Source organism: Carassius gibelio, chromosome A25 (assembly GCF_023724105.1).
Source record: "Carassius gibelio isolate Cgi1373 ecotype wild population from Czech Republic chromosome A25, carGib1.2-hapl.c, whole genome shotgun sequence".
NCBI lineage: Eukaryota > Metazoa > Chordata > Actinopteri > Cypriniformes > Cyprinidae > Carassius > Carassius gibelio.
In genome coordinates, this window is record NC_068395.1 from 14,405,094 (window position 1) to 14,420,550 (window position 15,457).

The window sequence follows — 15,457 nt, forward strand, 5'->3', positions numbered from 1 at the left end:
AAGAGGAGGAAAAAAAACATATTCATGACCCCTGGCCAGTGTTGTTTTAATATCAGTTTAATATCAACTATTATAGTTCTTACTTATATTTTCTATTACAGTGCTTATTCAATTTAGATATTTTTGTTTTCATTAAAATTTTAGGTACAGTTTTTTGTTAATTTGTTTAGTTTATCTTATTTTATTTAAATATGTTTAGTTTGTTAATTCATTTTTTATAGTCATTTTTTATGATTGTTTTAAATTGTAATTTTAGTTTCAGTCATTTCAGATAAATGTTGCGTAAAATAAAATACAATACAATGGAATAAAATAATAAGCTGCAATAAAATAAGTTAGATTTCATTTCAGTTCATGTTGAATTTATGTTCAAAATCTATTTTAATTGTAATAATATTTTTGAATTTGTTATATTAATTTAAAACAGTAACTGCATGCAGTTAATCACGAGTAAATAGGGACTAAACATGTAAGATATCTACATTTCATAAGGGATATTCCATATTTGATTCTTTGTTTGTTTACTTATTTCTGTTTTTAACCTTATCACATGTATTTTAAATTAGCACTGTCAATTCAAATATGAATTTAGTGTGATTTATGAAGTTCGCGAGGTTCCCTAAATCAAATCTCTGGAAGACTTTGAGATTTACACAGCACATCAAAACGAAACAAACAAGGTTTCTCTTCCTCTCGATAACACGAGCAGCTCTTCGCCACAATAAGCTGCAAAGACTTCAGTGAAGCAGTCCGCTGTGAACTCCACTGAGAGACCCCTGTGTAAAATAAGTTACAAATGGGACACGCTGCGGTCTCGTGGACCTCATGGAAATGTGTAAGTGAAGGCCACGAGAGCACAAGTCCCCATCAAGCACCCAAAGTCTGGCTCCACAAGATTAATACTGGAGCGAGTCCAGCTGGAGGCGCACAGATCAGCGCTCACGTTTCATCTGACAGTGGATACATCAGCGTGTGATGTCAAATGACTGGCTGTGTAAAGAGGAGAGGATTATTATTTGCATAGCTGTGCTGCTGTCTACAGTTTTACTCAATCTGATCTGTATTTCACGTATGCTATGTGAATTTAGCATTTGGTAAATGAGTCACTGCTCATTGTGAATTTGAATTTTTCAATGTCTTTCTCAGACACGCGTGAGGACGGTATCAAACTCTATCAGTGACTTAAAGACGCGTGTTTGTCCTGCAGGCTTGTCCTTGAACGCCACTGTGACTCATTAAGATGCCACACTCGTAAAAGCTAACGAGAACGAGCTAACGAGACGTGGGACGTGATCGTGAGACGATGTTCTGCGAGAGTACAGCTGACATCTCATGCAGGAGACGTTCTCTCCGCTCTCTTTCTTTGAACTAACAGCTTTTTCTTAGAATTTTGCTTCTAAAATTCTGAGGAGTGAGACAAAAATCCGTTCTGAGTTCTGAGAGCCAGCAAAAGTGGCCATTTGTAGTCTAGGCGAATAAATGGAGATGTGAATACAGAACTTTCATGTGGACCCAGAGATCCACTTCCTGTTTTGGTTGTTTCTCCATGGAAGCGCAGTCGTCCTGTGGAGAGAGTCAATGTTTTGACCTCACTGTACAGAAGTGTGCTGTAACCACGATGGAGGAGGTTTAATAGATTTTTAATATGAACTATAAAAACTACCGCAGGTCCTCAAGGTTACTGCGACATTTCAGGCCAAAATCAAAAGGGAAAACATATTGAATTATATTTTGCCTAAATAAAAATAAGGCTTTATCTATGGGGGCTGTATCTTTAACACCAAGCATTTCTGCAGACTCTGTTGATACTCTCCTTAATTCCTTCAACTCAAAAGTTAAGAATGTTTATTGATGATATTGCACCAATGATAGTCAGTAAGAAAACAAACAGACAGAAATCAGTTTGGAGAAGATCAACAGCAGTTCAGACTATGAAAAGACAATGCAGAAAAGCCAAGCGGATATCAAAAAGATACTATGTCTATTTTAAAAGTGGTGAACGCCTCACTTCTTTCTGGGACATTACCAAACTCCCTGAAAACAGCAGTTGTTAAGCCCCTCCTGAAAAACAGCAATCTTGATAACACCATTATGAGCAATTATAGACCAATATCTAATCTTCCTTTTATAGGCAAAATTATAGAAAAGGTAGTTTTTAGTCAGCTGAACAAATACTTAAAGTCAAAATGGATACCTGGACAATTTTCAGTCTGGTTTCCGACCGCATCACAGCACAGAGACAGCACTCATTAAGATAATAAATGATATTCGCTTAAATTGTGACTCAAAATATCGGTGCTGGTATTGCTAGATCTCAGTGCTGCGTTTGTATGCCGTTATTTTTTAGTCAAAAGTTATGAGCGTGTAAGACGTTAATAAGTAACGTTAATGTTAACTTAACAAAATGTAGGCTTCATCGTTCGCGAATATATTCATAGATGGTAATTGATTTAACTATGATCTGCGCAGCATTTTATATGTGCAGAGAAATTTAATGTATATTAGAAAACTCAATCTAATTCATTCCTACTCTTCGGTGGTAACTTAACCCAACTCCGTGCTTCCTGTAATGAGAGCGGTCAATCAAGGTACAAGGATGTCCCTGTGTAAAAGTGACCAATCATAAGATGGTCAGTGCCCTCCTTGGTTTCCGCCCCCAAATTGTCAAAAGTCATGTAGACTCGAGGGAGCAGAAATCAGCTGAGCAAGCAGAAATCCACTGCGCGAGCAAAACAGCACTCCGCGAGCAGGATTTAATTTATGAGAGTATGCCAGGCGCTCGCTCGCAGCTACATGTACACCTCTCGGTTGTTGAATTTGTGCGCAAGTACTTTTATCATGCCAGCTGAAGGTTCATTTTTGCGCGCGTGAAATAACAATGTGCTCCTGAGCATGTCTTACACGCTCATAACTTTTGACTAAAAAATAACGCCATACATTTGTCGATCATAACATACTACTAGAGAGACTGGAAAACTGGGTCGGGCTTTCTGGGATGGTTCTCATATGGTTCAGGTCATACTTAGAAGGGAGAGGCTTTTAAGTGAGTCTAGGAGAGCATAAGTCTAAGTGGACGTCCATGTGACATGTGGAGTCCCACAAGGCTCAATTCTTGCACCACTCTTGTTTAGCCTGTATATGCTTCGACTAAGTCAAATAATGAGAAAGAACCAAATTGCCTATTACAGCTATGCTGATGATACCCAGATTTACCTAGCCTTATCTCCAAATGACTACAGCCCCATTGACTCCCTCTGCCAATGCATTAATGAAATTAATAGCTGGATGTGCCAGAACTTTCTTCAGTTAAACAAGGAAAAAACTGAAGTCATTGCATTTGGAAACAAAGATGAAGTGTTCAAGGTGACTGCATACCTTGACTCTAGGGGTCAAACAACTAAAAATCAAGTCAGGAATCTTGGTGTGATTCTGGACACAAACCTTAGTTTCAGTAGTCATGTCAAAGCAGTAACTAAATCAGCATACTATCATTTAAAAAACATTGCAAGAATTAGATGTTTTGTTTCCAGTCAAGACTTGGAGAAACTTGTTCATGCCTTTATCACCAGCAGGGTGGACTATTGTAATGGGCTCCTCACCGGCCTTCCCAAAGAGACCATTAGACAGCTGCAGCTCATCCAGAACGCTGCTGCCAAGATTCTGACTAGAACCAGAAAATGAGAGCATATCACACCAGTCCTCAGGTCCTTACACTGGCTTCCAGTTACATTTAGGATTGATTTTAAAGTACTTTTACTCGTATATAAGTCACTAAATGACCTAGGACTGAAATATATTGCAGATATGTTCACTGAATATAAACCTAACAGAGCACTCAGATCATTAGGATCAAGTCAGTTAGAAATACCAAGGGTTCACACAAAACAAGGGGAGTCTGCCTTTAGTTACTATGCCGCCTGCAGTTGGAATCAGCTTCCAGAAGAGATCAGATGTGCTAAAACACTAGTCACATTTAAATCTAGACTTAAAACTCATCTGTTTAGCTGTGCATTTATTGAATGAGCACTGTGCAATGTCCGAACTGATTGCACTGTAATCACTGTATTTTATGTTTTGTTTTTTTTTGGTTTTACATTTATTTTAAATAAGTCAATTTTTTATAATTTCCAAAAGTTTGCTCATGATTTGGATTCAATGCCATTCTATAGTATTTCAGCAAATATTCTGTCCGTTATCTCTCATTTCAAAGTGTGAATCACAGCCTGACAAACTGACAGATATCAGTTCCAGAAGGACTCTGTTTTGAGCATTTACTCAAGTCAAATGCGTATTTGGTTTATACGCATACTTAAGTGTTTGCATAAAATGTGTATAATGCAAATTTCAACACAAGAATAGTGTGTGTGTACTGTACACTGATTTTTGTAACCACACATATTTTGTACAAACAGGTTGCACATGCGCACTGAATTTGTTTAGCACTAACAAGTTTTTCCACAAGGTGGCAGCACTGTCCCAGGCCGAAACTAATGAGACGGGACAACAACAACCACATAACGGAGACTGCAACAACAACAGACATCTGCATTAACAAGCGCTTGAGTAAGGGGGTTATAAAATAAGATATTTTTATTGGTCTTTATAGAACCTCAAAGATGGAAAATCAAAAATTACCTGTATTACACTGTTTGATGTAGCTAAGTGTGCAAAGTAATTAAACCAAAAAGTACACGATTTATAAAGTTATTGGCTTCTAAAGTAAGGAGTCGACTCTGAATCGCTGAAACGAGTCGTTATAGATTTCAGATATTTTGCCCATCTCTATGTACGTCACTAGGAGCACTTTGCATAATAATCTCCGCCTACCGTCTTGAGAGAAACAAAACTCTGACCTGCCCCCCCCCCCCCCCCCCACACACACACACACAGACGCTCTGGTTGGTGTGAGAGCATCATGTCGAGGAGACAGAGTGTTATGAGTCATTTTCCCCTGATAACCCCGAAAAGAACTTAAATTACAGTTTCAGTTTTAATCGTACAGATAAGAGCAATACATCAATCGAATCTATAAAGGGTCTACTTTTTTTTGGATACAGACATAACTTTGTGCACTTATAAAATAAAGATAACAAACAAGGTGTGCTGTCTGTCAGCGCTGATCTTCATTTACAAACACGTCATTAAAATGAAGTGCAACTCCGTGAACACTCAACGAAGAGATATGAGAGAGATATCAATAGAAAGCTTCACATGTCTACTTTAAAACTAAACAAGTGCTGCCGAAAACAGATATTCTGTGGTAAAGTAATCCATATGAAAACAACGCGATGTCTGTTTTTCATGTCTCCCTTCGTTTTATCCAATGTGACCACGGCCCCGCGCTGAACACGCTATTCAGATTCAAACTGAAGCGTGCGGCTTGAATACACCCACACAGAAGAAAAAGCAGCGAGACTGTTCAAGTTTTTTATTTTACTGTTTGCTTCGCGATGAGAGGAATAAGACATAATTCACCCCAAACAGATGCTAACGCATAGTTTACCGTGGAGGTGTGTGCGGAACAACCAATCAAAACTGGTTATATTAGTTGACCAATCAGAACACAGTATGCTACCGAAAGGTGGGGTTTAAGGAAACTGAATCTTTTGAACAGCTTCGCGCGAACCGTTTGGGGATCTCTGAGAATTGAGGTAATTTTAAAATGATATTTTGACAAAATGACAATGTTTTTTAACCTTGGATGGATTTAAACCTAATGTACAGGACTTATAAACAGTGAGAGGAAGCTTAGAATTTTCATCTTACTGGCTCTTTAACTCTGGAGCAAATTAGTTCGTGCATGCTATCAAATGGCATATACTTTGAAAGGCCATGCATTCGACTATATGCATACTCAATAATACACATACGAAAACAAAGTATACTTTGGGATTTTGTTTTAAAAGACATGTTCACAGGATGTCCGATGCATATAGCGTACACACAAAAATCTAAATAAAAATATACATTTTTAGTCACATTGTCCTGACTAAAACACGTCTAAAAAATCATCAGTTAAGTCATTTAACTGATGATTTTTTAGATGTGTTTTAGTCAGCAACAAACTGTAAAGTGGACCAGACTTTATGCTGATAGTACAAATACTTACTACTACAGTTACAGTTCGTTATTACTTAGTTTGTTAGAGTTCAAATTCAATAGCATTTCTATATATGAAACTGATGTTATATGACTTAACCCATGAAAAGGTCTCAGTTGAAACTCATCTGTCTTACCGTTAACCGGTTACCGGAGTTGACCTCGATCATCCCTCGCAGAAGGTTCTGGCAGTCCGGCGGGATGAAATGAGGCATGTGAAACACACCCAGCTTCACCTTTTCTAACAAGTTCCTTAAATTATCATCATCAAACGGCAGAGCTCCCTGATTGAAAGACACGGACAACACAAAGAAAATGCATCAGTCTGAGGAGAAATTCAAAGTAAGTGAGGATTGCTGGAGAAGGAGAACAAATTAGAAGACAAGTGCTCCGAGGATTGACCTAAAAATGATACGTTCTCATTTATTAACTCTCGCTTTTGTGCTTTTTCTTATGTAAGGGGCCTGTCGGTACTGCTGACATGCTACAGATGAGAGTGATGAGGTTTCATTTTCATTTCTGATGAAAAAACAAAAAACAGTCAATATATATTTCAGTTCAGAAAATAAAAGAAAAGAAAAGAATAAAAAATAGACAATTAGATTTGAAGACAATGAGAAGATGAAAGAAAAAGAAATGCAATGAGATGAGGCTAAATGAATTAAGGGAAATGTTGTGTGCTGATGATGGCAAAACAAGACAAAACTGATGAAATGAGACGAAACAAGAGAAGAAAATAGATGAGATGAAAGTGAGACCGGACAATATGAGATGTAATAAGATAAGAAAAAAAAAAGACAAAATCAAGAATAAATGAAATGCTATGAGAATAGACAGAAAGAGACAAGACGGGACGATTTAAGAAATAATGAGATGAGATGAGACAAAATGAACAAAAGAGAAGAGACAAAATGAATCGAGATGAAATGAGACAAGCCAAAAAGAGATGCAATAAAATGAGACAAAAGAACAGACAAAAGCGAGACAAGCCAAGATGCCATGACACAGAATGAGATGAGAAGAGAGAGGAAAACAGAAGAGACACAACAATATTACACAAGACCACACAAAACAGGACAAAATGAAACAGAGACAAAAATGAGATGAGACAAGGTGACAAGAGAGAAGATAAAATGCAGTGAGATGAGAGAAAAAGGAGATGGAATAAGCTGAGACAAAATCAAAGAAGACAGCAGACAAAAATGAGACGAGGCAAGGTGACACAAGATGAGACCAAACCACATGAGGTGAGAGAGGAAAACAGACAAAAAAGAGACCAAACAACATGGGACGAGACAAGACTAAATTAAATTCAATAAAATGACACCCAATAAGAGACAAAAATGAGACAAGACAAAATGAGAGGCAGCGAGATGAGACTAGATGAGACGAGAGAAGAGACAAGAGGTGATGCAAGAAAAAACTAAACAAAACAAAGAAGAAGAAAAAACTAAAGGAAACAAACAATAAGAAAAGAAAACAAAAAAGAAATCAAAACAAAAGAAACCAACAGAGAAAACAAAACAAAAAAGAAGCAAACAAAACAAAAAAGAAATCAAAACAAAAAAAAAAGAAATCAAATCAAAACAAAACAAAAACGGAAAAAGAGAAGAACCATTGAGCTGAGGTTCCTGAGGTTGTTTGAATGTAATGTGCAGCTCCAGTCTGTTCTGAAGTTGCAGAAGCTCACTGGAGAAAGGACTGAGTCATCATCATTTCTAGAACGTCAAAAACATTCCAGCTCGGCTTTAAAATTCAGGCCAGTGGCTCGGTGCATAGAGATAAACCTCTCAGACTCAAGGGTCTCAATTTTACTCTCAAAATTGAACAAGAGCATTTCAAATGAGCTGGAAGTCCTGGAGATATCACTGCGGTTGAGACGTGCAGGTAAAACATTTTATTTGCTAATAATGCAGTGCAGGGGTGCAACGCATACTTGCTCTAAATTTTATTGTCTATGGGACAATAAAAAAAAAGTCAATTCCCAGCCTTCATTCACATATGCAGAAAATTTCTGATGAAAAAGGAAAGCAGATGACATTCTTAAAACATGAGTTTAAGTTTAATATCCATCACACTGTCAAATTGAGCAACATTGTACAATGTGTATGAATGTTAATTGTGTGTTTCTACACAATTTGATCAAAATGACTAAATCTAAGATATAGTCCACACCAAAATAAAAATTCTGTCAAGCCTCAAAAAACCTTAACAAAAGGAGATATTTAGTTATTATGTTCTAGCTGCTCTCTTCCAAACTGATTGTTTTTTTTTTTTTTACTTTTCTCAGAAGAAATAAAGTCACATCCCTTAAGAAACAAAAATATATTGCAGTATATTGGAAAATATCATGTAATATATTAGGCATATATTCTTAGATATATTTATTTTTTTCCAATATATTGCAATATATTGAAAGCGGCAATCATTTGTATATTTTGCAATATATTATATAATATATGTATCATCAATATATTATTAAATGTATTCAAATATATAAAATATTAGAAAATAAAAAGGGAAAATGATATATTACAATATGTCACAAAATATTTTAAGAAATATATTGGTAAATTTTCCTTTCGTAAGGGATGGGTATAGAACAACACAAAGGTGAGTAACTGTTGACAGAAATGTTAAAGTCTGGAGTGACTCACCACCAGCAGAGCAAACAGAATGACCCCACAGCTCCAAACGTCTGCTTTCCTTCCGTCATACTTCTCTCCCTAACAGAGACAAGACTAGTCAAAGTGCAATCCTTCTGATTCCAGACCAGGTCATGCATTCATAGCTCTGTTTTTTCCTGACAGTCAGGTAACACTCACCCGGATGACTTCAGGACACGCGTAATGAGGAGATCTGTGAAAAGAACACATCAGCTGGAGTTACCAGCAGCAGTCGCTGTGTATTCAGCTCTCAATATTTTTCTGTTTTCTGTTTTTTATTTTGTCCTTCAATAATTTTGATGTACTGGTAAGTACTTTTAAAATGTTTTAATCCAAGAAGTAAAATACAGTAAAAATATTAAATAACTAAGTGAGATTTATTACATACTAAATGAATACACACATTCATTATTTTATATTTTTACAATTTGTATAATACTACACATATAAATATATATATATATATATATATATATATATATATATATATATATATATATATATATATATATATATATATATATATATATATTAATATCAGACTGATTAATTATATTTATATATACATATAAAATAAATATACACAATACACACATATATATTACGTAAACAATTTTTTATTTTGGATGCGATTAATCGTGATTAATTGATTTGACAGCACTTATATATATATTTATATATATATTCTTTTGCATTTAATTTATCATTTCTGATAAAAAAATTCTTATAAAAAAAAATAACTCTCCCACAATCTTTTTACAACAAATAAATTTAATAAAACTGTTATTTGTCAGATGTTTATTGTGTAAAAATGCTCTTTTGTGGAACACTCTAACAATACACATATCACATATTTTTTGTAAAATAAAAAAATTATAATATTTCATGTTTTGAACTGATCCACTGAAACAATCTCTTCAGCAAATACAAAGGCCTTGTAAAAGCACATTACATTTTATAAATTAATAGCCAGGTCTTTATTTACCCTATTAGAAAGATAGTAGCTACAGTCCACACAGTGTGACTGACGTTTTACAGTGCATGTCCCCAAAAAATAAAAATAAAAAAACAATAGAAATCCTTCAATATTCACACACAAAACAATAAGCACTTCTTGGAAGAACCCTCAACTGATGGCTGGGATCTCCTTTACAGCCCTAACTCCGCCCCTCCGGCTCGTACAGATGAGTATACGTACCTTTCGGTGTAAACTATTTCAAGTATATTATGCATAAATAACAATAACCAATTATATTTTTTCTTTTCCAGGTAGTAGACCCCTCTTAAAACAAACATGGCAAGTGAAAATTGATATAACATCTGTGTACCATTTGGGATGTGTGGGGAATTACTGGTTATAATTTGTGTATAACCAGTGCCATTCACTTCATGAATGATCTAGTTCTTCACAATACTATTTCTGTCAAATAAACATATAAAACCATAGAAAGCAAGCTGTATTTCCCCGAAGCAATAGCACTCTGAATTTCAGTAGACGTTTCCCATCTGCACTGATCCGTGACGTTTGATACTGTTTGCTCAGAATGATTAATATCACGATCCAGCTGGAGGGACAAAGACACACTAAAGAAGCGGATAACATCTTCCCAGAGTAATTAGGGTCACACAATGTTGACGGTACTTCCTGTTTCACCAGCTGACGTCCTGTCTCCATTAATCTTCCTCTTCTACTACGGTGTCGTGCATCTGCGCATAACACTTGTCCCATTAACGCAACATTAACGCAACTGTGAACGTTTTTTATTTTTATTTTGTATTATTATTATTATTAACCCGTGGCAGGAATAGGCTTCCATATTCATGGACAATTCTGAAAACAAGAGTAATAATTCAGATTTGATCTCAGATGGAGCTGACAAAACACATGGTATCTTCCAGAATACTCTTCCAAACCCTTTATCGTAAATACTATCGCAACAGAAGTCAGTTCTTGGACTGGTGAATTGACTGATTCTCATAAATAAAACATATAATAAAACATTGCTGAGTCTGTAAACCGGACTCAGTTTCACTCCAAACTCAAACGAGGGGTCTACTTTGGCTCATTATGATTCTGAAGGCGTAAACGTTGTCCTCCGCGGCAGGTGCGTCCAATCGGAGGGATCAAAGCGAATCGGATGTTTTAAGCCCGGGAAATGTTTTCATTGTTTATGTTGATGAGGAAGGCAAATTAGAGATAAAAATATAGCCATTAAGGGATGAGTTTTTGGAGGACCCCCGCAGTGCGTGGTGCCAGATCATTTATCTACTCCAAGCTGTTTGCTAGAGCTCATTTCCTCGCTCGCTTCTGCAAAACTCGTCAACCAATGACAGGCAGATATGAGATGACTCATAACTGATGTGGGTGTGCAAACCATCAGAAAGATGGGTTCAGATGTCTCTTTTTGGTGCAATGTACGATGATCATTAAGCCAAAACAGTGTGTGGTAATAGGGATACAACAATAAACAGCATAAACTCCAGCGGAAGGCATCCGTGAAGCTCTGAATCAATGATGGCGGCATTATTTCCAGTGTGTAAGTTAGTCTCTGAGTCAGAGTGGGGCTGATGCAGGTTATTCTGTTACACAAAGACACTATTTATCAAATCCTGAGTATAAATACTTACTTTTGGATTAAAAAAGGCATTTATTAGATCATTTATTAGCGTGAGCTAAATCACATTACACAATTAAGAAACATTTGACTGACTGACAGCCTGAGTGAATGAATCAATAAAATGAATAGATCAAATATATTTGAAAGAATAAAATAACAAATTAATGACTTAATAAATGAATAAAAAATAAAATGAATAAACTAATATTTTAAAAAGATAAACATAAAGATAAACATATTCCATAAACAAAATACTGAACATTATATATATATATATATATATATATATATATATATATATATATATATATATATATATATACTAATAATGAATTCATTTTTTTTATTAATGAATGAACAAATGTTTTCAAAAGAATGATTGAAAAATGATAAAATACTTTAAATGCATGAATGAACAAAATTATGAGAACAGACAACTAGATAGATAAAATATTTTTTAAAGTAACGAATGAACAAATTAAATAATATAAAATGAGCTAACACATTTTTTTAAATAATGAATAAATAACGAAGTTTTTAAATGAATGAATGGACATCTTAATTTATAAATAAATTCAAAAAATTAAATAAATACACAAGTTATGTTTAAATTAGTGCATTAATGAATGATATATATATATATATATATATATATATATAAATATATAACAAATAAATTGTTTTTAAAAGGGTGAATCACTGGATAAACAGGCACTTCATTTTGTAATGAATGAAATAAATCAAAATTGGTTTACAAATTAATTAAAAAAAACAGAATGAATGAACAAATATGAAATAAATAAATAAAAAGAACAAACTTTACAAACAACAAAAAATAAAAACTATTGTTATTTAAAAGAACAATTTATTTAATAAACAAATAAATAATTTCATTATATATAAAAATATTTGTAAATGAATAAATGAACTGCTAAATTAGTTAAATGAATGAACAAATATGTTTAAATGGACAAATAAATGAATTCAATATTTAAATTAAATAAGCATCTCTCATACTGCCTGTCTCTCCCTAGAGGTGCTCTTCTTCAGCCAAACACCGTCACAAAATAAACCCTTTCAGAAGAGTACAAAATAGTTCTGGGGTCACAGTAACCCTGACGGACACTGGGTCCAGAATCAACACAGATCTGTTCTGCAGCTGATTTTCGGCTGATTCATGCTGATAAGCGCTGTGTAACTGTGACTTCCTGTGTGACAGTCCGGTCTGACCTCAGCTGAGCCTTGATTTCTCTGCACTGAGCTCTAATCTACGGCCGTGTCTGGCTGTCATCTTTTAAACTCAACTGGCCAACTGATGAATAAAAGCATTTTGAAAATATGCCTAAACTACACTATTTTTTTAGCAAGAAGCTGATTATTTTATTCAAAAAAGCATGCATTTTATAGATCAAAAGTGAAATGCTAGACTTTTACAATATTATAAGACAGCGACACAACTGGGTGAATCTTAGAAGAGATGTCAATATCACAAGAGAAACTCATTTACTGTACTAAAATAAGCTGCTTTTCACTTCAAAAAATATTATTTATTAGTTGATTTTGTGATGAAATATGTAGCAGACATTTCAAGTTTTCATGAGATTCGCCTAATTAGCAACGACTTCTGACAGTTCACAACTTAGATGAAGTAAAATAAGAAGCTGATGCAGACTGACATTTATGAGTTAAAGATGTGCATTTATAATGATGAAAAACTGGGTCTTTTTTACTCTTTTGGTAGAAATACCAAATACTCACACCGCAAAACTCCTTGCTAGTCTGTCCCAACAGTTTGGCAGAGATGCTGTTACTCATTTCACAGGCAAAATAAACAAATCAATACACTTTTGACCAAAAGACGGTAATATTTAGATATAAATTTAAGATGTATCTGTTTAAATTGCATATACACTTTCATCCATTTGAATTACATAATTTGAATATAAGGAAATGTACAAACTTAATGTGACGCATATTTGTTGGTCACACAGATGCAAAAAGTTACAAAACAAAACCATGCATACAAAATTGATTTTAAGTATCATATTTTCAAAAAGCATTCATATGAATAGCTCAGAATCAGAAAAAAATACAGTTAACACTTTTTATAATAACTGCACACTATTAATCATTAATTAAGCATTAGTAAACAGATAATTCATAATTTATAAAGCATTAATAGACAGTAATAATCAGTTTATAAATACAGATATAAATGCTTTATTCTTGATTTAAAAGCATATCTATAATGTGTAATTTCATACTTTATTCATGATCAATTTATCATTTCTCAATGAAGTATAGCATTATTTACAAACCAGTTATTTAGGAGTTGCCAGTGATTCATAAGATCATACATGTTAATAAACCATTTATTAACACTATAAGTAACTATTACTATATGTCTGAATAAAAAGATTATTAGTATGAATGCACATTTAAATAGTTTATTAATCATTTACTTACAATTTCTAACTGATCTTATGAACCACTGACAACTCCTTAATAACTTAATAACTGGTGTGTAAATAATGCTATACTTAATTTAGAAATGATAAATTTATCATTAATAAAGTATGAAAAAACAATTATTAAATATATTATAGATATGCTTTTAAATCAGGTATAAAGCATTTATATCTGTATTTATAAACTGCTTATAAATGTCTATTAATGCTTTATAAATGATGAATTAACTGTTTCCTAATGCTTCACTAATTATTAATAGCATGCAGTTATTATAAAGTGTTACCAAAAATACATTATTTTATTATTATTTTGCTCTGTGACAGATTCAATTTTATTTTATTTTATTTTTTTATTTTTTTATTTGTTCAAAAGAAACAAATTTAGTGTGAGCAAAACAAAACAAAAAGCAAAGCAAAACACAAATCAAAAAGCAAGACCGCTCTGGTGTGCTCCTGAAGAGTAAAAATCGTTCATGTTTAATTCATCTGATTTTATTTACATTTTCTAAATGAACTGATTTAAACTGAAATATGCATAAATCTGTTTATTGTGAAAACAATTACATGTATGCATCTAAAAAGTATGAACATGGTTAAATTTGCCTAGCTGTGTAACATGCAATATAACATTTTCCCTTAAAATTAGACTGAAGCAAATTAGATAAATTAATAACCATATAAATCAGGTGTTTGTGCTTTTAAAACACATTCTGTTTATTAGTAATATTACTAAAAACCTGCCTGTTTCTTGCCCGTATCATCCTGGCAAATATACATCGCATCAAGTTTCGATTGCTTCTGTTAAAACTGTATATGTTATTCAATGACATAAATCTTAAATTGATTGTCTTCATGACTGTTGTTATAATGCCTCTCAGTTTCACTCACCCACAGCTGGTTTCCAGCAGACTGTCTCCCACCTGCAGGGACGCCATGCCGAAGTCTGCTATCCTGATGTTATTCTTCTCATCCAGCAACAGGTTCTCCGGCTTCAGGTCCCTGTGACTATACCAGAGCAAATAAAGGAGAAGAAAACAGATGTGAAAACTGCAGCTGGAGGTCTCATACTAACACTTTATATTACAGTATGTTTGCCCTTGTGTCAGCTGTTGCGTCTGAACCTGTAATGAGATGCTTTTCAATCATCCCTGTCTCTTCTGTTTCTTTCTACAAGAGGCTGTGGGAGCGCGTGATGACAGATGTGTCACAGTCTGATGTTAAGAGCTCATCTGACCACAGTTGGAAATGAACTAGTGGCTTCCAACCATGAAATTAATTCAAAACTTTCTCTCAATTAATTTGCCTGTTTTCACTGCGTGAAGCAAGATGACAGATTTCTCAAAGTACAAAAGAAATGAAGGTATTGTGGGAAAAACAAAAAAAGCAAAAAACCAAGGAGAAAAAAACAACAAAACAAAACAAAAAAGCAAAAAAACAAAACCAAGGAGAAAAAACAACAAAACAAAAAAAGCAAAAACCAAAACAAAACCAAGGAGAAAAAAACTAGAAATTAAAAAAACAAAAAAATAAAAAAAACAAGGAGAAAAAAGCAACAAAACAAAACAAAACAAAAAAGAAAAAAACAAAACAAAAACAAGGAGAAAAA

General features: G+C 33.9%; 1 protein-coding gene across 3 annotated transcripts in view; it reads right to left on the reverse strand.

The window, feature by feature from the left end:
- The window catches only part of LOC127946723 (serine/threonine-protein kinase BRSK2-like), a 189,650-nt gene that overhangs the window by 37,987 nt on the left and 136,206 nt on the right, over positions 1-15,457 (reverse strand). For all 3 annotated transcript variants that reach the window (XM_052543452.1, XM_052543451.1, XM_052543453.1), the window contains exons 5-8: positions 14,740-14,856; positions 8,925-8,958; positions 8,757-8,825; positions 6,237-6,383 (exon numbers count right to left, since the gene is read on the reverse strand). In XM_052543452.1, the coding sequence (XP_052399412.1) occupies positions 6,237-6,383; positions 8,757-8,825; positions 8,925-8,958; positions 14,740-14,856 (367 nt within the window). The remainder of the gene's footprint in view (positions 1-6,236; positions 6,384-8,756; positions 8,826-8,924; positions 8,959-14,739; positions 14,857-15,457) is intronic.